The sequence below is a fragment of the Rhinatrema bivittatum genome, chromosome 3 (assembly GCF_901001135.1).
Source record: "Rhinatrema bivittatum chromosome 3, aRhiBiv1.1, whole genome shotgun sequence".
NCBI lineage: Eukaryota > Metazoa > Chordata > Amphibia > Gymnophiona > Rhinatrematidae > Rhinatrema > Rhinatrema bivittatum.
This window is the reverse complement of record NC_042617.1, coordinates 302,172,147-302,194,058: the sequence shown is the minus strand read 5'-3', so window position 1 is coordinate 302,194,058 and position 21,912 is coordinate 302,172,147. Positions and strand designations below refer to the sequence as shown.

The 21,912-nt window shown below is 50.5% G+C and overlaps 1 protein-coding gene across 4 annotated transcripts in view; it reads left to right on the top strand.

The window, feature by feature from the left end:
• Nucleotides 1-19,324, top strand: part of RARG (retinoic acid receptor gamma) — a 176,764-nt gene extending 157,440 nt beyond the window's left edge. For all 4 annotated transcript variants that reach the window (XM_029595068.1, XM_029595070.1, XM_029595071.1 and 1 more), the window contains 3 exons: nucleotides 1,144-1,348; nucleotides 14,811-14,969; nucleotides 15,207-19,324. In XM_029595068.1, the coding sequence (XP_029450928.1) occupies nucleotides 1,144-1,348; nucleotides 14,811-14,969; nucleotides 15,207-15,382 (540 nt within the window). In that variant the 3' untranslated portion in view covers nucleotides 15,383-19,324. The remainder of the gene's footprint in view (nucleotides 1-1,143; nucleotides 1,349-14,810; nucleotides 14,970-15,206) is intronic.
• Nucleotides 19,325-21,912: the final 2,588 nt, after the last annotated feature.

Sequence of the window (21,912 nt, the reverse complement as noted above, 5' to 3'; positions counted from 1 at the left end):
GGTTGTTTCATCTTTCCATCTTAACCAGATGGTAGAACTTCCGGCTTTCCCGAGTTTAGCAGGGTTGTGGGGGAGGAACGCCTAGCGAAGGATCTTCACTGCCTGGATGTTCCTTGGATACTGTTGTGATATCTTAAGGTTATGAATGGCTTCTGGCGGTTGGATCATCTTTTCGTTACTTTTGTTTCCAGATGGTCCGATCTTGTTCGGAGGCACAAAGAAAGGAACCAAGGTCACTAAAGCCACTTTTGCTCGTTGGTTAATGGAGACTATTTTTTCAGCCTATTTCTGTAAGGGTTGGTCCGCCCTGGTGGGATTGCGGGCACATTCGACTAGAGTGCAGGCAACCTCCTGATCGGTGTGTCAATTGGTGTTGCCACGGGAGATTTGTAGAGTGGCCACGTGGTTGTTTCTGCACACTTTCACTAAGCATTAATTGGCTACATGTGTGAGCACCGGAGGAGGCAAGCTTTGCTGAGAGTGTTCTGAGAGTGGGTCTTTCGGGTTCCCGCCCAGTGTAGGGGAGCTTGGGAACATCCCACTTGTCAGGACTGATCTGGTGTATAAACAGGAAAGGAAAACTGGTCCTTACCTGCTAATTTTCATTCCTGCAGTACCCCAGATCAGTCCATCCCCTCGATTCCAAACGACTATATTATTGGAGTTAGTTCCTTTCAGCAGAAATTTAAATTGTATATAATTGGAATCTGGGACCTAAAGGAAGTTATCTTTCTGTGTCCTTGGATGTGAGGGCTCCAACCTGTCTTTATATGTTCGCCCTAGGAAGGAAGATTGTTATTTGAGGTAACTGATGGCTCTACATTGGCTTGGGTACAGGTCAATACTGAGGGACTTCAGGTGGCACTCTCGGTTACATAGCAGTGCCTGAAAAGCTTTTTAGTTCTCTGCCTCCATCTGCTGGTAGGGATGCAAAACTCACTTGTCTGGAATGATCTGGGGTACTACATGAACGAAAATTAGCAGGTAAGAACCAATTTTCCTATTGTCTTCTCACTCCAAAAGATAAGCTAGAAGGAAAATCCAGCTGGGTAAAATATGGATAATAGATGCATATTTTTTTCTGTAGACCTTGCTTTTTTTTTTTTTTTTTTTTTTAAAGCCTTTGTTCCCTGTCTCTTTCAGATGCTGAGGATCTGCACTCGTTACACTCCAGAACAGGACACCATGACCTTCTCAGACGGGTTGACCTTGAACAGGACTCAGATGCACAATGCTGGCTTTGGGCCCCTAACGGACCTTGTTTTTGCCTTCGCTGCACAGCTCCTTCCACTGGAGATGGATGATACGGAGACAGGACTCCTCAGTGCCATCTGCCTCATTTGTGGAGGTATTGCTTCCCTGCCAGGGCAGAGGGTGTTCTGCTGTCAGAAAGATAACACAAGGCAGTAAGAGTAGGGGTTAAATGTGGAGCCCAGGAACGCAAGCAAGGCCCTTACCATCTAGTTCCTGGAGACTTTGTCCCTGGTTTTTGTTTTTTTTTTTGTATTGGGGAGATAAGAGCACCATTCCCACTGACTATATGATCTATTGGAGCAGATGAGTCCTTATTGGCAGATGAGTCCTTATTGCTAGATGTTTAGTTTGCTGGAAGATTAATCCTTTCTCTAAGAAACAAAAGATTTGGGCAGAAATGGACCACTAGGCCCAGCCAATTTTCCCGTTTGTACCTGCCTACTGTGCTGCTGCAGGTTTTATTCCATCTGCGATCTTCTCCTTCCCACTTTCCTCCATTAATGTCTCCTTGTTGTCTATCCCATACATGTCTGAATTCTGCCACTGTCTGGCTCCTGTCACCTCTGCTGGAAAGGCACCAGATGCTCTTTCGTGGGTTTTTGGTTCAAGGTTACTGTGCAGCAGTAGGCAGGGCTTTGAGAGGAGAGTGATCAGGTGCAGTAGTAGATGGGGGAAGTGGAGGAAGTTGGGAACAAAGAGGGAAAGGTGAAGGGGCCATGGAGAGAGGAGTGGGCAGAGAGAAGAGGTGAGAGTCATAAGCAAGGCTCCTGGTTTTCTGTGGCAGCTCGGAAGCAGATTGTGCAGGAAGGGCTAGAAAATGCTCTGGCATGGTTACATAAATTTACATTAATATATTCTAAATCAGTTTTGTTAAAAAAAAAATCTTAACTTTAAACATTTATTAAAAAAACGGTGCACTGTTTCCCATTTCTGTCTCCATTTCAGTTTTCTTTTGCCTTACTTTGTTTCCTTTTCTCCTCGTAGCCATCCCTCCTTGCCTACTTCTCCCCTTACACAGGTTCTTCATTTTATTCTACCTTTCCCCACTCTCCTGATCTCTCTCATTTTTCTCCTTCAGTTTTTTCTTTCTCCCAGGACAAACAGGATGGTAGTCCTCATATATGAGTGACATCATCAGGATGGAGCCAAATCACAGAACACTTTTGTCAAAAGTTTCTAGAACTTTGACTGGCACACTGAGCATGCCCAGCATGCCACTAACCCTGCATCCAGCAGGGGTCCCCCTTCAGTCTCTTTTTTTTTTCTGTGCAGCAGTTGCCATGCAGTTCTCAGGAGCTCTGTGAGAATTCCTCACAATTTTTCCTCACGGAATTTTTTCTTAAATTTCAAAACTTTTTTCCCCCGTTCCGGGGTCCACCACCGACCTCCTCAGATGCTGGTAAGTTTTTACCTCGTTCTTTGCGGTCGGTTCCCAGTGGTGCCTCGATTGGTGCCCGACGATCACCGACCACGCACCACCCTTCTATTTGAAAAATGGCGACCGGTTTTCAAAAGTGCCCCAAGTGTCCGAGGACTATGTCCATTATGGACCCTCATGACATTTGTGTCTTATGCTTGGGGCCTTCCCACGACGTCCAACGGTGCACTAGCTGTGCCCAGATGACTCCTAAAGGCCGCTGGGCCCACTTAGATAAGATGGAACACCTATTCAAATCGAAGCGCGTGTCCCCATCCACTGCAGTCAAGAGTACACCAGGTCGAAAACCTTCGTCTTCATCGACTCTGTCACCATCGACTTCTCAGCCCCATCGAGACACTGGTGACAGGCCGTCACCAGCATCTTCACGCTCGAAGGTATCAACATCTTCATCCTTGGTGCCGGAGAAGGACCAGACTGAGCATCGGGAAAAGCACAGTCATCGACATCGATGTGAGCCTTCATCCGATGCCAGCACCGACAAGCCATCGGCATCGACAGAGCCACTGGCCAAGAAGTCCTGGGGAGAGGAGTCCCATCCTCCTCTGGACTCGGGACACTGAGGCACCTCCCCACCGGTGCCGGGAGCCGAGACTCCACAGATTCATGTGGACCCTCCGGCAATGCCTACTTAGCCTCCAACCCCGGCCGCTGTGTTACCAACACCAGCCTTCCGGGAGGAATTGGACCGGATGGTCCAAAAGGCAGTACTTCAGGCGCTTCGAGGATTTCTGTCACTACCAGCGCCGACTCCCATACAGACGCCTGATCCGGTGCCTACCATGCTGGCTCCTCGCGCAATTGGATACCCTGATCGGTGCACTTCCAACGGTGCCCGTTCCTTCGATGCCATCGGCGCCTCCGAAGCCACCGACACTGATCCAGATTCCCTTGTCCTCGGATGAGGAACAATTTTTACCGATGCCGGAGCCAGTTCCAGGACCATCAGGTTTACTACCACCCCGACGTCCATCGAAAACGCTGATGCCATCGGTGCCATCGCCATGCTCCATGCCGGTCCTTCCTGTTTCGGTGCCTCCATCCTTCCCATCGGTGCCACCTCCAGATCCAGCTGGATTTAGACCTCTTCCTCCATCTGAAGGCCCACAGGGTGGAGGAGATCCACTATATGATCCCTGGGGTGATGATTCATCTGACACTCGGGACTCTGAAGAACTTCTGTCAGAGCCTTCACCCCAGAAGACCGCCACCGCTCCCCTCCTGAAGACCTCACATTTGCCAATTTCATTAAAGAGATGTCTGAAACCATCCCTTTTAAACTACAAACAGAGGAGGATGCCAAGCATAAAATGTTGGAGGTACTGCAGTTTGATGTCCCCAAGGAAGAGATGGCAGTCCTAGTGCACGAAGTGCTTCTCAACTTGTTACATTGTACCTGGGAACACCCTGTACAGTTCCACCAGTGAACAAGAAAACTGAACATACCTTGTTCTGTCAGCTCCAGGGTTTCAGAAAAGCCAGCTGTTATGACCATCGGTCGCAAATGGCTGCGACCGCTATTACTCACTTTGTGCCTCACTGCCCTCTCTCCTCTGGGACGACTCACGGCTGTGGTTAGCTGTGTCCGACCCGCATGGCTCCATTCCAGGTCTCCCCAGGGCAGCAAGGATGCCGCCGACCGCCATGTTTCTCCTGGGCCTTCCTAGGCGCGCGCGCTCCATGGCCCTCCTTTAAGGACGCCCTTGATGACATCACTAGCCCTGGACTCTTAAGCACCATTGGGGCCTGGCTCTAATCGACTTGGCAACGAGTTCCCTCCTTGCTGAATCCTGCTGTTCTTGCTACAGACGTTGGTTCCTGGTTCCTGCTCCTCCCAGTGTGAGATACTCTCGGGTACCCGCTCCTCGGGGACCCTGCTCCTGTCTCTGGTTATCTGCTCCTCGGAGGGCCCTGCGCTCTTCTTCCCCGCTACTCGGGGTTGCTCCAGGAACTACTCCTTCCGTGAGACTCTACTTCGGAGTACCCCGCTCTGCGGACCACTGCCGTTCTACTCTGCCTTGTGGAGACCAACGTAGGTGTACCCAGCCCTGCGGTCCACTGCCTCACCGCTCTGCTTCGTGGAGACCCAGCGCTGGTGTACCCCACTCAGTGGGCCATTGCCATCACTTGTGACTAGCCGTGCTCCCCCGCTCCTCGGGGTAGCGCTTGTGAACTTGGGACTGTGCTGCGCTCCCCTGCTCCTCGGGGCAGCGCCCTGCATACCACTGTCACTACATTCCGCTCCCCGCTCCTCGGGGTAGCGTCCTGTCTACCCCTTGACTGTACCGCACTCCCCCGCTCCACAGGGTGGTGTTCTCCTACACTGTCAGAGACCCCTGGGCTTCCCCGTGTCCCGGGTAAGCCCATGTCATTCCCTCTGTGCTGACTCTCTTTGTGGCTCCGGGCCTGGCAGTTCTCCATAACTTGCCTGCATTCCCCGCTACTCGGGGCCTGTCCAACACTCCACCACTAGGGAGACCTATCCTGACTACCACATCCATACCCCAGTCTCTTGCTGTCCCGCTACTCGCTGGGCTGTGTCACCTGTAGCTCAGACCTCGCCTCCCGATGGTGAGGCTCAGTGGGGCTCCTCACCTCGGGCCAAGGGTTCCCTAACCTACGAATCCTAACACCAGTTGCCCCACCACTCTGTAGTTGTTGAGTCTGCTCAGAAGAAAGCCAAGCGATCCCGGTCTCATTCTTCTGCCCCTCCAAGTAAAGAGCAGAAGTCCTTGGATGCCTTCGGCCGAAGAGTATTCCAGGGTTCTATGCTAATGGCACGTATAGCAGCCTACCAGCGATACATGAGTCAATACTCGAGGAATCTTTGGAAACAAGTTCAGGACTTCTCCAAGACACTACCGGAGGAATTTCAAGAAGGACTCACTGCAATCCTCCAAAAAGGACTTGATGTTGGAAAGCACGAAGTCAGAGCAGCGTACAACATCTTTGAGACTGCCTCCAGAGTCTCAGCAGCGGGAATAAGCGCCAGATGCTGAGCATAGCTCAAATCCTCTGACCTACACCAGGAAGTCCAGGAAAGGTTAGCAGATCTTCCTTGTACAGGGGACAATTTGTTTTGCGATAAAATTCAGGAAACATGGCGCAACTCAAAGACCACCATGAGACCTTGCGCCAGCTGTCCACTGTTCCCTCGGACTTCTCATCTACTGCCAAAAGGTCGTTTAGACAGGAACCTAGGATGCTATCTTATAAGCCATGTAGGTATTACCCTCCTCGATCCTGTGCTCGACAGCCTAGACCCTCTCAAAGAGGTCAGCCTCGACAACACAGGGCCCCAAAAGCCCAACCAGCTCCGCAGACTGGTCCGGCATCGGGGTTTTGACTCCCTTCTAGAGAGCAGCAGTCAAACCCTGCCTCTAACAACTTTTCCTGTGGGAAGCTGCTTGTGCCACTTTGCCAGCACATGGCACACAATCACCACCGACCAATGAGTCCTTTCTGTGGTTGCCCACGGTTACCATCTAAACTTCCTAACACTTCCCCCGGACTCTCCACCACGTCCGGCGAGGAGTCTAACCGACCATACTCCACTTCTCGAGGCAGAACTCTCCATCCTCCTCCGTTCGAACCCCGTGGAACCTGTTCCCCGACTGCAGCGAGGAAAAAGGTTCTACTCTCTATATTTTCTGATTCCAAAAAAGTCAGGAGGCATACATCCTATCCTGGACCTCCTTGCCCTAAACAAGCATCTCCGCAAGGAAAAGTTCAGAATGGTAACCATGGGCACCATGCTCCCTCTCCTACAAAGGGGGGAGATTGGCTCTGCTCTCTAGACCTTCAGGAGGCGTATGCCCACATAGCCATATACCCTCCTCATTGTAGATACCTCAGGTTCATAGTAGGCCACAGTCATTTCCAATACCGAGTGCTGCCGTACGACCTAGCGTCAGCTAGGCATTTACGAAATGCCTAGCAGTAGTTGCAGCTTACTTGCGACAACGCAGTATCCACGTCTATCCTTATCTAGACCATTGGCTACTTAGAGATCCATCCAAGAAGGTAGGTCTTCTACTCCCTCCATTTTACCATCAGCTTACTACAATCCTTGGGTTTCTCATAAACTATCCCAAGTCACATCTGACTCCATCACACACCCTGGAGTTCATCGGAGCAGATCTAAACACCATTCAAGCCAAAGCGTTCCTCCCAAAGGACCGAGCACGCACATTGTCAACCTTAGCCAAAGCAGTATAGACTCGCCAACCACCACAGCTGTTAACCTTGCTAAGTCACATGGCATCCACAGTTCACGTTACCCCAATGGCTCGACTAGCCATGAGAGTGACACAGTGGACTTTAAAGTCCCAATGGTTCCAATCACATCAAGATCTATCTCACATTGTCCACGTCACCAACCAGCTCCAACTCTCACTAGCTTGGTGGATACAGAAGTCCAGTCTTCTGATAGGACTACCTTTTCAATCTCCAGAACCTCGGATTACACTAACACAGATGCCTCCAACCTGTTTTGGGGAGCCCATGTCAACAATCTGCAAACCCAGGAAACCTGGACCACAGCAGAAGCATGGCACCAAATACATTTTCTGGAGCTCAGGGCGATACGATATGCCCTCTTCGGAATTGCCTATCCAACAAGGTAATACTAGTCCAAACAGACAACCAGGTAGCGATGTGGTACCTAAACAAACAAGGAGGCACAGGCTCTTACCTGCTATGCCAAGAGGCGGCACAGATCTGGGCCTGGGCTCTCTCCCATTCCATGCTACTGAGAGCAACCTACCTGGCAGGCATGAACAATCTCAGCCGGACCTTTCATCCCCACGAATGGTCCCTAAATCCCATGGTAGCAAACCAAATTTTCCACCAGTGTGGCCGCCCACACATAGACCTCTTTGCATCAATCCAGAAACGCAAAGTGGACAATTTCTATTCTCTACACCGCAGCCACAACACAGCTCCACGAGATGCCTTCGCCCACTCATGGACAACGGGTCTTCTATATGCCTACCCTCCATTTCTACTCATCAGCAAGACTCTCGTGAAGTTATGGCAGGACCGGGGCATAACGATCTTCATAGCCCCTCGCTGGCCACGACAGGTTTGGTTTCCCATCCTACACGACCTCTCAGTCCAGCAACCAATTCGCCTGGGCACAAATCCAACTCTAACACAGAACAATGGGCTGTTGCGTCATCCGAACCTTCACTCCCTGTTTCTGATAGCTTGGATGTTGAAAGGATAATACTACAATCCCTTAATTTTTCTGACAATGTGTCCCAGGTCCTCGTAGCTTCACGAAAGCCTTCTACTAGGAGATCTTATCGTTCCAAATGGAAAAGATTCTCCTTGTGGTGCACGACAAAAGAAATAGATCCCTTTTCCTGCCCTACATAGTCAAGGTTCCTGGACTACCTATGATACCTTTCAGAGTCTTGTAGGGCACTTTATGAGAGGTTTACTCCAGCTGAAGCCTCCACTGCGTCCTCCAGTTACGGCATGGGACCTCAATGTTGTGCTAGCATGGCTCATGCGACCTCCGTTAGAGCCTCTACACTCCTGCGAGTTACAACATCTCACTTGGAAATTGATCTTTCTAGTTGCTATAAATTCAGCTTGTGGAGTCAGTGAGCTACAGGCACTGGTAACATACCCACCTTATACCAAATTTCTCCACGATTGTGTGGTACTCCGCACTCACCCTAAATTCTTGCCAAAGGTAGTTTCTGATTTCCACAAATCAGTCCATAATACTTCCTACCTTTTTTCCAAACCCTCACTCACACCCAGGTGAGCGGGCCCTGCATTCCTTGGACTGTAAACGTGCGCTCGCCTTTTATTTGGACCGCACTGCAGCCCAGAGGAAGTCCACCCAACTGTTTGTCTCCTTCGATAAAACCAAACTAGGAGTTCTGGTGGGCAAGCAGACCCTGTCCACCTGGCTGGCGGACTGTATTACCTTCTGCTACCAACAAGCAGGCCTTCCGCTACAGGGACGAGTGAAAGCGCATTCAGTAAGAGCCATGGCAATGTCAATAGCGCACCTCCATTCTGTACCTCTTGCTGACATCTGCAGAGCTGCCACATGGAGCTCTCTCCACACCTTTGCAACTCATTATTGTTTCGACAAGGCTGGCAGGCAAGATTCCATCTTTGGCCAGTCTGTCCTGCGTAATTTGTTTCCAGTTTAATAACCCAACTTCCTTCCTGCGACCCACTGTGAAACTCAGGCTGCCCTCCTACCCAAAACCACCCTTGTTGTTGGGCCTGTTGCACGTCATTGGGTGCTTTTGGTTCACTTACTCTGGCATCCTGTAACTCGCTATTCACCCATATGTGAGGATTACCATCCTGCTTGTCCTGGGAGAAAGCAGAGTTGCTTACCTGTAACAGGTGTTCTCCCAGGACAGCAGGATGTTAGTCCTCACGAAACCTGCCCACCACCCCATGGAGTTGGGTTCGCTTACGTTTTATTATTTTATTTTTCGCTCGTATGTTTTGCTACACACGAGACTGAAGGGGGACCCCTGCTGGATGCAGGGTTAGTGTTCTGTGTTTGGGCTCCATCCTTATGATGTCACCCATATGTGAGGACTAACATCCTGTTGTCCTGGGAGAACACCTGTTACAGGTAAGCAACTCTGCTTTCCCTTCCTCTTAATCTTCCCTCTTTTCTTGTGTCTCCCATTTCTACTTCTGACCTTCACATCATCGTGAGCTGCTGCTTGCGCCTCTCTTCACCAAGACACTAGCTGCCTCCACTCCCGTCCTCCCACTCCAATCATCAGCCACCTCTTCTTCCCTTCCCTTCCCTTCCCTTCCCACAGCCACAGACCTCCTCTCCCCTTCTTCCCCAAACAAATACGAGCCTCTTTCTTTCTCCAGCACCTGGCCCTCCACCACTTAGCTGCTGGCCTAGTGCTCTGCTACGTTGCAGCTTCTGCTTCTTGCCGGTGCTGCACAATGCACTGTTGCTTCAAAGTCCCTCCAGCCAACAGGAGAGCAGTGCTTCTTACCTGCATCTTTCTCCTCTTGTGCCAGCTTCCTTTGGAAGTCTGAGACAGGCAGGGCCCCATAGTCTTCTGGAACTTGCCTAGCACCATGTTTTCAGATTTCAGATTTGCAATTGGCTGCGGAGGAAGCAGACATAGGTAAGAAATGTTCTTCTAGGACAAACAGGATGATAGTCCTCACACATGGGTGACATTATCAGATGGAGCCCGGCATGGAAAACCTCTGTCAAAGTTTCTAGAACTTTGACTAGGCACACTGAGCATGCTACTATCCACACGTCCACATAGGGTCCCCCTTCAGTCTCTTATTTTTCACGGAGCTGTTTGCCTCGTGGTTTTTTGGAGCTCTGCTCTTCAGAGTTTTTTGCATCTGTATTTTTCTGGCTGGGTCCCCCTTCCCCTGTCTGTGCTTCAGGGCTGCGTGGTAAGATTTTGTACCTTCTGTGCGGTCGATTCCTGACTGTGCCATGCTCGCTGGCTCTTTTTCATGGCGGCGTCGGTTTTTCGCCTGTTTCCCAAGTGTCCGTGGACCAAGTCCATCACGGATCCACATGATGTTTGCATTCTCTGCCTGGGGGCATCGCACAATGTCAGGGGGTGTAGTCTTTGTGACCAAATGACCCCCAAGAGTCATCGGGGTCATCTTGATAAAATGCAAAAACTCTTCGGGTCAAAAAAATCTGACCCTTCTACTCCAGCATCAGGCAACTCTACTCCCAAGGACCGTGGGTAACCAATGGAGCTACTTCCCTCAGTGCCCACTCCCTTTTCGGTGCCCTCATGTGAGCGCGATTCAGGAGATAGGCATTCTCCAGCATCCTCGCGCTCAAGGACCTCCAGATCGTCTCCATCCTCTGCGTTGTGCTGGCAGCTCTGTGCTGCCCTTGAAGTGACCCCATGGAGAGGAGGCATCGACTTCCATCGTACCCGGGAGTCCTGGGCGTTCCCCACAGACATCAGTACTGGATACTGAGCCTCTGATCATGCCTCACCCTGCTCCTGCTCCCTCAGTCCTCGGTTCGGCAGACTTCCAGGAGGAGCTCGACTGCAGGTTACAACAGGTGGAGCTCTGAGATTTTCAGGCCATCGAGCCGCCCGCTCCGTCGATGCCCTCAGTGTCCGAGCCTGCCCCTGCATTGCTGGTGCTGCTGCTAGAGGGACTCAATGTTCTCTTGGGCGTTCTGCCGACACAATTGCCCTGCCACCCAAGGTTTTCTCGATACCCCAGCAGCCGCTGAGTCTTCCTCCGTCCAGAGTCTCTTTCCAACTTCCTCAAAGGTGCCCCTGGACAGGAGGCATCGTCCTCAAAGGAGGACGATGCCTCCTGTCCAGGGGCACCATCAGTGCCGATGCCATGTGCACTCTTTCTTGCCTCGAGGCCATCAGTGCCTCCGGTGCCATTGGCGCCTTTGGCTCTGAGGCCGGGGTCTCAGGCAGAGACCCTCCTTGAGGCCCCCCAGGGGATTTCAGTGAGGAGAAGTCCCTGTATGATCCCTGGGGAGTTGATACCTCTCAATCTTCCTTGCAGGACTCTGGAGACATCCCCTCGGATCCATCTCCCGATGAAAAGTGTAGATCCCCGCCGGAGGATCTGACCTTTGCGGACTTTGTGCGAGCTATGGCTGAGTCTGTTCCCTTCCAGCTACTGGTGGAGGAGGATGCCCATCATAAGATGCTGGAGGTTCTCCGGTTCATAGATGCCCCAAAGGAGATGCTCGCGCTCCCCCTCTATGATATTTTCAAGGAGTTACTCCTCAGGATGTGGGAGCACCTGGTCTCCATACCACCAGTGAACCATAAGACAGATGCACTCTAACTCATCCAGCCAGCCTTAGGTTTTGAGAGGCGCCATCTACCACACCAGTCAATGGTGGTAGATTCGGCCCTCAAAAAAGCCAAATGCTCCCGTTCCCATTCTTCGGCGCCTCCGGGGCAGGAGCACCGGGCTGCAAATGCCTTGGGTAGGAAGGTGTATCAGGGCGCGATGTTGATCATTCAGATCGCCTCAGACCACTTGATCCTGTCCATCATCTGTCAAGGGTATCGGTTGAATTTCCTGAGTGTCCCAGAGGACTCTTTTTCTCCCCCCCACCCCCAATTAGTCATGGGGCCAGATCCCACATCAGGAGGTTCTTTGGACAGAGCTCTCTGCCCTGTTAATGGTGGGAGTGGTAGAACCTGTTCCACAAGCTGAACAAGGACAGGGATTCTACTCTAAATTCTTCCTTATTCCAAAGAAAACAGGAGGGTTATGCCCCATCTTGGATCTGAGGCCCTTGAACAAACATTTATGAAGAGAAAAGTTCAAGATAGTCTCACTGGGCACCCTGATTCCCCTCCTGCAAAGAGAGGACTGGCTTTGCTCCCTCGACCTAAAGGAGGCCTATGCCCACATAGGGATCTCCCCCAATCAAGGAGTTACCTGAGATTCCTGGAGGGCAACACTCACTTCCAGTACAAGGTGTTACCGTTTGGCCTCGCTACAGCCTTGCATGTCTTCACCAAGTGTTTGGCAGTCATGGGGCCAAACCTTCGTCTTCTAGGGGTACATGTCTTCCCCTTCTTGGATGACTGGCTGGTCAAGGCAGCCATACACAAAGGGGTACTTCATTCCCTCAACTTGACCATATGGCTTGGGTTTGTTATCAACTACCTGAAGTCCCACCTTGTTCCGTCGTCCCAGTTGGACTTCCATCAGGGCCCGCCTGGATACAACCCAAGGCTGGGCTTTCCTTCCTCACGACTGAGCTCTTACTCTAGTGTCTCTGGCAAGGTTGATCTGCAGTTGATGGGTGCCAGCCCACCTTTGCTTCTGTTGTTGGATCACATGGTTGCCTCAGTCTCTGTCGTCCTCTTGGCCTGCTTGCACATGTGGAGAGCCCAATGGACTCTGCGATCACAGTGGTGCCAGGCCTCCCAGGACCTCAATGTGCAGGTGCGCATTACGCCTCCCCTCCAGGTCTCCCTGTCCTGTGGGAAATTCTCCCCAACCTGGAGCGGGGGTTCCCTTTCAGACCTCTTCGTGCCAGGTAGTGCTCACTACGGATGCTTCCACCTTGGGCTAGGGGCACATGTGGATGGCCTCCGCACACAAGGTCGCTGATTGGGTCAGGAGGCTTCATGGCCAGATCAACTTCCTGGAACTTTGGGTGATCAGGTACGCACTCTGGGCATTCCAGGATCACCTGTCCAATCGAGCGGTCCCTTCAGTTGGGAACCGAGAGACCAACCTCAGATGCCTTTGCCCGCCATTAGGGCAAGGGCCTTCTGTATGCATATCTTCCACTTCACTGGTTTTGAAAATTCTCCTGAAGCAGGGGGGGGGGGGGGAACCATGATTCTCGTGCCCCTCCCCCCCCCCCGATGGCCGAGACAGGCTTGATTCCCAATCCTTCAGGATCTCTCCGTCAGGGAACCGATCAGTCTAGGGACCTCCCCCGACCTGATCAAACAGGATTGAGGCAGGCTGCACCATCCCAACCTCCTCTCAGAGGACGGGTCTTGGGATCTGATAGTTTCTTGAAAGCCGTCTACCAGGAAATCTTACACTTTAAAGTGGAGGAGGTTCTCCATTGGTGTAAGAGAGATGGCTTGGATCCATTCACTTGTCCTACTCCCAAATTGTTGGACTACTTGCTATCCCTTTAACGATGCTGGTCTGAAAACCAACTCGGTCAGAGTACACCTCAGTTCTATCAGGGACTACCACCATGAGGTGGATAATTTGCCAGTTTCCGTGTATCCTGTGGTGAGCCGGTTCATGTGGGGTTTGCTTCAGCTGAACCCCCCCCCCCCCATGGCTCCTGTGGTGTCCTGGGATCTTACCGTGGTTCTGGCTCGTCTCACACCTGTGAGTTGAAGTATCTGACATGGAAGATTATCTTTCTGATTGCAGTTCTTCAGCACACAGAGTTGGTGAGCTTCAGGCGTTGGTAACATATCAACCTTATACAAAGTTTTTCCATGACAGGGTAGTGCTTCACACCCACTCTAAGTTCCTGCCCAAGGTGATCACTGATTTTCATCTCACCTAGTCAATTGTCCTGCCTATCTTTTTTTTTTTCCCAGGCCGCATTCTCACCACGGTGAGTGGGTTCTACACAGCCTGTACTGCAAAAGAGCCTTGGCTTTCTATCTAGAGAGAACAGCAGGCCACAGACAGTCCATGCAACTCTTCGTCTCCTTTGATAAGAACAGATTGGGAGTTGCGGTCATCAAGCATACAATATCCAACTGGCTGGCGGATTGTATTTCCTTCTGCTATGCACAGGTGGGCCTTCGGCTTGGAGGTCACATCAAGGATCATTCCCTCCGTGCCATGGTGGCTTTGGTAGCCCATCTGCATGTGGTTCCCGTGGCCGACATTTGCAAGGCGGTGACATGGAGTTCCCTCCACATGTTTGTGACCCATTACTGCTTGGATAGAGATAGCCATAGGGACAGTAACTTTGGTCAAGCTGTCCTGCGGAACCTCTTCCAATAAGAAACAACGCAACTCTTCCTGCCTAGATCCCACTTTTGTTATAGGGCAGGCTTCTCCCTAGGTTTTTCCACACCACCACAGCTGTTGCGCCCGTTAGCGCTAGTTTCGGTGGCTGTGGATTTATATCAGTTTGGGAGCAGCCAGCAGCTTGGTGTTCACCCATGTGTGAGGACTACCATCCGGCTTATCCTAAGAGAACACCTGTTACAGGTAAGCAACTCTGCTCTACTCTCCTCCTGCCAACTAGAGGGGGGGAAAGAGGAGGAAGACCATGCCAGGGGAAGGGTGGTATGAGTAAGGGCATCGTATTGAGGGGGGCATGTAGGTGACACATGAAATGCTAAACCAGCCCTGTGCACAACTGAGTTTGCTCTGAGGGGTGTGGCACTGGTGAGAGAGCACTGTGAGGTGTACAGAGTCCGTGCTGACACACGGGACAAAATTGTGTGGTACCAGCACTAATGGAGAGGAGGCCTGCAGTCAGTGGGGGTAGGGGTGGGGAAGGCCAGCAGACTCTTTCCCATGAAATCTTCAGCAAAGTGGAAGCTTACCTTTCAATGGAAGTGGAATCATGTAAAGTGGAAAAGGGGTGGGGGTGGGCTTTTTCACAAGTGACTCGTTTTCCTTTGGTCTTTACTAGACCGAATGGACTTGGAGGAGCCAGAGAAGGTGGACAAGTTGCAAGAGCCGTTGCTGGAGGCCCTGAAAATCTATGCCCGGCGTCGGCGGCCAAACAAGCCCCACATGTTCCCGCGCATGCTGATGAAGATCACGGACCTGCGCGGCATCAGCACCAAAGGTGAGAGACACAGGAACACCCCCCCCCCCCCCCCGCGCGCCACGCTGTGCTCCACCAGGGCACTGCTGTGAGGAGGCTCACATGGCCGGAGCCCCACTGACAGGGCACTGCCGTGACATGATTCTGCTTTGTATGTACAGCACTTCCCCCCCCCCCCCATCCCCCTCCCCCTCCCGTTTTGTGCGCACTCTGTAACCCTCCCTTCTTTATTTTTTTTTTTTTTAATTTTTACCCCAGGGGCCGAACGTGCAATCACACTGAAGATGGAGATCCCGGGTCCCATGCCCCCCCTCATTCGGGAGATGCTGGAGAACCCCGAGGCCTTCGAGGAAGATTCGCAGCCCTCTGCACCCCCCGAGAAACCCAGCTCCGAGGAGAAGCCGGAGGAAAAGAGCCCCCCGAAGGCCCCTTAGCGAGATCCGGGGCCCCCGGGAGGAGGGCCTCCCCTCCCCAGTGGGCTCTTCGGGCACTGCATCTCCCCTGCTCCCTGGCATCAGCCGTAAAGACATTGCAGAGAGAGAGAGAGCTGCCTGCGCCTCCCACTGTCGGCAAGGCGGGGGGCGGGGAGGGAGAAGCCCGCCAAAAAGACTTATGGGATGGGGGAGGGGCTTCGCCTCCATTTGTTACCCTCTTTGAATCAGAGGTTTATCGTTTGCCTTAACCCTTCCTGTTTTCAGGGTGGGATGGGAGGAGGGGAGGGGGGGTGTCACCCTTGGAATTGCAGTGACCCCTTTCGCCCCTTCCCACCACTTTGCCAAAGTTTCAGACGTTCTCCAGACCTCTGTAAGGGGAAAGGAAATTTAAACCAAAAAAACCCCCCAGAAAAGCCGTTGACCCAGCGGACTTGTCACACCTCTGGCGATCTCTGGGGGATTCGTAGGCGCTGTGGGATCCCCCCCACAGCAGGCTGGATGTTTGACTGTGCAATGCCTCCCAAAGTGCAGGGTGTTGGAGAAAAGTTACACTTCATATCGTTTTGTGTTTTTGTTTGCAAGAATCCAGTTTTATTTTTCATTGGATTCCGAGGTTTGTTTCTTTTCTTTTCTTTTTTTTTTTTTTTGTATTGGAACAATCTTGTTCGTGCTCTGGGGAGAGAGAGAGAGGGGGCGCAGGAGCTCACCCGCCCCATTACTCCCTGCCAGTTTCCCTTCGCTGCAGCCATTTCTACCAATTCATGCAGATCTGGGTTTCAGGGGGTCGTTGCTCTCCCCCCACCCCCTTCTCGCATCTATCTAGTCCCCCGCCCCCCCCTTTAGAGCTGAAAAGCATATTTTACAAATAGATAAAAATTGTGTCTAAACATCTTTTCCCAGAAAACGCTTCTACGGGGGAAAGGGGGGGGGGTTGCCATCTTGAAAACAAGTTAAGGCAAGGTGTACCCGTAGTCTTCTGAGATGCACCGCCCGCTCACAGCAAGTTAGGATTCTCCCAGGGGACAGCAGGGAGACATACGCTTGCATGAGGTGCAGGCGGGAGAAGAAGGTGGTTGTCTCCTGTACTCCCTTTCTTTCCTGCTGCCTCTCATTTCTGTAGCACTACTAGATGCACACAGCACTGTCCAGATACACAAAAGAGATGGTCTCTGCTCCTTCGCGCAGCTTACGGTCTAGCGGAGAGACAGAGACTCTCATGGGCTGACCTGCACACTATGTCAGCAGATGTGGAAAATGGATTGGGCGTGTTGAGTGACTTGGGGAAAGGGTGTGGGGGGGGGGGGGGGGGTCCATTCTCCAGCTGGCGGTGGGAGAGGTTTCAAATGGTGCTCTGGTCTATCGTTCTCCTCTGCTGGGTCTGGGTGTATTCCTGTTGGCCTTGCCGGGGCAAGTGGTGCTCTCCATGAGCTGCAAACCTGGGCTGCCATCCCATCACCCTCTTCCCAAAGGGCAGGGGGTGTCCAGGCACAGAAGGGGGGAGGGGGGCGGGAGGGAGAGCTCTGCGTTACTCAGGTGGTGCTAGGTGTGTTCCCGTGTCTCTCCCTATCATGTTGATTTGAGTGCAATGTGTTTTTAGCGTTTATGGCAGTGGATTTATATAAGCTGTGTGCCAAATGCTCATTTGTTCCCTCCTTTCAAACCCTCGCCTTTCCCTCTGCCCTGTTTTCTAGCAGCCCAAGGGGATTGTGAGCAGGATGTAGACCCTTAGAGAGTCGCAAAGGGGATGGGGGTCAGGGAGATGAGGTGTTTTTCATTCGCTCCAGTGCCTGACCAATAGGGGGCATGAGAGGCAGCGAAAAAAAAAAGTTCCTGTCCTGAGCAGGTCTCCACAGCTGTACCAGCTCAGTGTCCGATCCCACAGGGTGCATCCGAGGTCCACCTGTCGGTGGATAGTCCTGCATCAGTGCTGAGCGGGATCTGGTTTTTCAGAGCAGGTCTCCTCACTCTGCTGAACTCAGCATCCACCTCCGGCATCTAGTTGGCTCCTGTCCTTCTCACGGCATCCTGGACAGTTGGGTGGGGGGGGGGGGCCATGGGCAAACTTACACGGACATCTTTGAGACCATAAAGTTGGAAGGTTTTGAGACCTCAGATACTGCAAAACCCAGCCCTTTTTTTTTATAATGAGAAATATAAAACCAAGAGGCTTTCCAATGATTCATGCTGTAATGAATTACTTTTTTTTTTAATTATCCACTGGCTCCCATCACACTTTTATTTGACTTCTGTGTGGTGCTGCAGTGGACACTCAACCATTCTAAATAAAACACCCCCCCTACAGGACTCCCAGCAGGGGAGGAGGGAGGGAGGTCATTGCAGGTCAAGCCATAGCTCCTGATGAGAACCAAAGAAAACTCGGGTTCTTCAGAAAACTAGGCACAGGACCGTGGCCACTACAGGCTCATTTGAAGGTGTAAGGTTTGTTCACACGTTCAGTGGGATTTGCAGCATTGTCAGAGCCTTGTCTGCTGGGCGGGGGGGTGTTTCCCCCGCTTTTTGCAAGGCAGGGTGTTTGGCACTTGCACGTAGAGCAGCTAAAAGGCACATGATGTGCTAAACAAACAAACAAACAAAAAAAAGTAAACAGGGATTTAGTTAATGCAACATCCCTGCCCCTCGCTCGCCATAGGCAAGTCACAAGGGTTAAGTTATTTTACAAAGCCTGACTGGATTAGTAATATTTGAAGATTTCAGTCTGTTTTTAGAGCTCTGTTTGGTGTACATCGATGTTCTATAGAAGACAAACCCCCCCCCCCCCCCATGTGCTCATCCGTTCTTGATCCCGTTGGGGGCTGCAGTGGACTCGGCCCCTGGAAGTTTAGGCTAACCCTTCCAGGGAGCGGGGTGGGAGGGGGAGCATTAATCGGGAGCCCTCCTGACACCCATAGGTTTAAATCTCTCTCTCACCTGCTGATGCTGTGACTGGGTGGCAGGTCCCTTCATTCCTTCCTGGGCTTCTGTTCTCATCTGCAATTGGGCTGATAACCGCTTTGCTCTTTCTCTCCTCGTCGTGCAGACCAAGCACCAACATTCATAGTAAAACTTTGTACCCCAGAATTAGCTGCATGTGTGTTTCGGAATTATAATTTTTGTTGACAGGTGCTTTACAAATACAAGTTATAACCCTTTTTAATGCCCTGCCAGATGGAAGTCAGAAAACCAGGGCTGGAGCCAAAATCTCAGTCTGGGGATTAGGTTGACAGGTAATGGGAGGTTCAGTTAGCATCTGTGATTGCGGGAAATAGTCTTTTTTTTTTTGCAGTTACACTGATTGGTCCATTTCCATGTAGGTGTACGATGGTGGGGGTGTTTGATTTCACCTGGAAATGTGGGGTCTTTTGGTCTGGAGCATGGGAAACCACCCGCCTCACCTATTGCCCAGATGTTGGGGCATGCGGAAGGGGGCTGGAGTAACTGCCTGATTCCGGGTCATAAGGAGCATAACGACAGAATTATTTTGAATGAATGTTGGTAAACTTGGACTGCTCCCCTAGGTAGGGCCTTATTGGGATTGGCATCTCTTCCAGATCAACCCAAACAGGCTGATTTGGTCCTGAGTTTATCCTGTTTGCATGCATGAAGACATTGTTCTGATATCATTAGGAAAAGTAGAAACTGCATTTCCATGTATGCCGTGACCCAAAACCAGGACTGAACCAGGCTGGGTGGTGGTCTGGTACAGTGGAGGGAGTTAGGAAGTAAAGCAGTCTGCCTTTCTATTCCTACGGGTCATCTGCAGAAACTCCCAGAAATCCTGTTCTGGTTTCTCATCCCCAGTTTGTTTTAATCCCTGGGGGAACATTTTAGAAAGTTTTGAAACCGGAATTAGATTCCTCTGTTCCTCATGACCTGGAGTGGGTAAGGCCCAGTTCTTCCTTCCCTCTCAAGTTAATTTTCTCCGCAGTGCCTTTCTAGCCTGTTGATTCCTTGTTGTTTAGCTCTCTCTGGTGGCAGGAAATAACAAACTGCAGGCAGTTTTTATCTGTAGTCCTGTGCCATATATAGGAACCGATGCAGGCTAGTGCACAGGCTAACCCACGGTTGGGCATGCGTTATGGACGCGCATCCATAAACCCTGATGTATTAAGGGGATCAGTGCATCCAAAACACGCGACCAAACCAGTGCATAGCTAACAATGCTCATCACTTGTAAATGCCATGTTGATGAAGCTATTAGCTATTATCCCCTTATGTAAAAAATAACCATGCGCCAGACGTGCACATTTTAACCCTCAAAACTTAACGCCAGCTCTGGAGCTGGCATTAAGTCTTGAGGAGCCCCAAACGTTTAACAGTAAAAAGCAGAAAATACTGCTTTCCTGTGGTTCCTCAGACTTATTATCATGGCGATATTAAGTTGGAGGACCCATAGAAAGCAGCAATGTGAAAACAAAATCTAAAAAAAAAAAAAATCTTGACGGCGATCAGGTTAGGAAAACGGATGCTCAATTTACGAGCATCCATTTTCCTAAACCGTGCACAGCCACTTCTCCTGGGCACCCGATGCCAAGGAAGTACTAGGGACACACAATTTCCCCTAGCGCCTCCTTTTTAAAGCAGTGGCTCATTAGCCTATTCCATCGCATGCCCGAGAGAGGTGGATGGGTGCACGTTAGGAAAGCGGGCCCGCCGCAATCATGAGCGCCCGATTTTCCCGCACAGATATTGCATCAGCCTGACGGTGGCTTGCAAAAGTATTTGACTACCTAAAAGAATCAGCAAATTTGTGTGGCTTGCAAATGACTCTTTAATAGATTGTTCCAGACAGTATGTTTATTGCAAACCAGTACGCTCAAAGTAAATTTCCAAAGTCACAATTTATTATTTCTCTGCATTTTTTGTAAAATAAAATTAAAAACTGAAAAAATGCTGCTTGGATACGTATTCAGCCCCTTCAGACTAGTTCTTGGTAGAACTACCTTTAGCCTCAATAACAGCTTTAAGTCTGTTGGGGGTAAGTTTCTTCCAGCTTTGCACACTATTTGGGAGTGATTTTAGCCGATTCTTCCTGCCAGATTTGCTCCAGGTTGGTTGGATGGTGCTTATGGACTCTGATTTTCAAATAATGACACAGATTCCTGATTGGATTGAGATCTGGACTTTGACTTGGCCGTTATAAAAACATTCACCTTTTTGTTCAGCCACTCCTGGGATGTTCTGGCCTTGTGCTTGGGATCATTGTCCTGCTGAAAGATGAACTTTCTCACAAGTTTTAGTCTTTCAGCAGAATGAAGCAGGTGGTCTTGCAGTATCGCCCTATAAGTTACACCATCCATCCATCCTTCAGTTTTGACAAGGTGCTCAGTCCCCACTGAGGAAAAGCATCCCCACAACATGATGCTGCCACCCCCATTCTTTACTGTTGGGTTGGTGTTTGCTGAGGAATGGGCAGTGTTAGGTTTGTGCCACACAGCGTTTTGAATTTTGGCCAAAAATCTCCAGTTTTTTTCTCAGCTGACTACAAACCCTTATCCCACATTTTAGCTAGGTCCCTCATACTTTCTGGCAAACTCCAGATGTGCTTTGAGGTTTTTCTTCTTTCTAGCCACCCTCCCATGCAGGCCAGTTGTATGCAGAGCTCTTCATATGATTGACTGATGCACCTGCACTCCTGACTCAGCCACTGTAGCTCCTTCAATGTGATTGTTGGTGGCCTCTCTGTGGCTTCCCTCACAAGTCGCCTTCTTGCTTTGATGATGATTTGAGGGACTGCCTGGTCTAGGCAGTGTCTGGGTGGTATGATGCAGCTTCCATTTCCTCACAATTGATCCAACAGTGCTCACTGGGATATCCAAGCACTTGGATATTATTTTGCAGCCTTTTCCTATCTTGTGCATGTCTATAATTTTATCTTTAATTTCCTTAGAATGCTCTTTGGTCTTCATTTTTACAGCTTTCCTTCAGATTCACAGTTTGAGCAATGGTACTGGAATTAGGGGGTCTTTTATCTAGAAAACTGACCTTTAATGATCCACAGGTAGAGGCCAGTTGTTAAGGCAATATCTTCATCTGTGTAAACTTCGAGCTTCCCCAGCACAGGGGTTGAATACTTATGCAAGCAGCATTTTTCAGTTTTTAATTTTATTTTACAGAAAATGCAGAGAAATAATGAATTATGACTTTGAAAATTGACTTTTAAGAGCATACCGGTTTGTAATATACTGTCTGGAACAATCTGTGTGTCATTTGTAAGCCACACAAATCTGCTGACATTTTAGAGTTCAATACTTTTGCAAGCCGCCTAATGAAACAAAAATTGCAGTTATCAGGAAAATGTCTTGCTAACGTTTTCTTTAGGTTTTAGAACCGGGCCTGCTTTGCCATCCTTTCCGACAGCGGGGAGGTGGCACTTGGTGCTAGTTGCTTTTGACTGGGGGGAGGAGGTCTGTTTCAACATGTTGGAGCTCCATTCGCTGTTAGGATGAAGCTGGTAGAGGTGATTTTAAAAAAGTCCCCAAAATATTAAGTGAATGGCTAGCTTGAAACATTTAAAATGTCTCAGAAGCTTG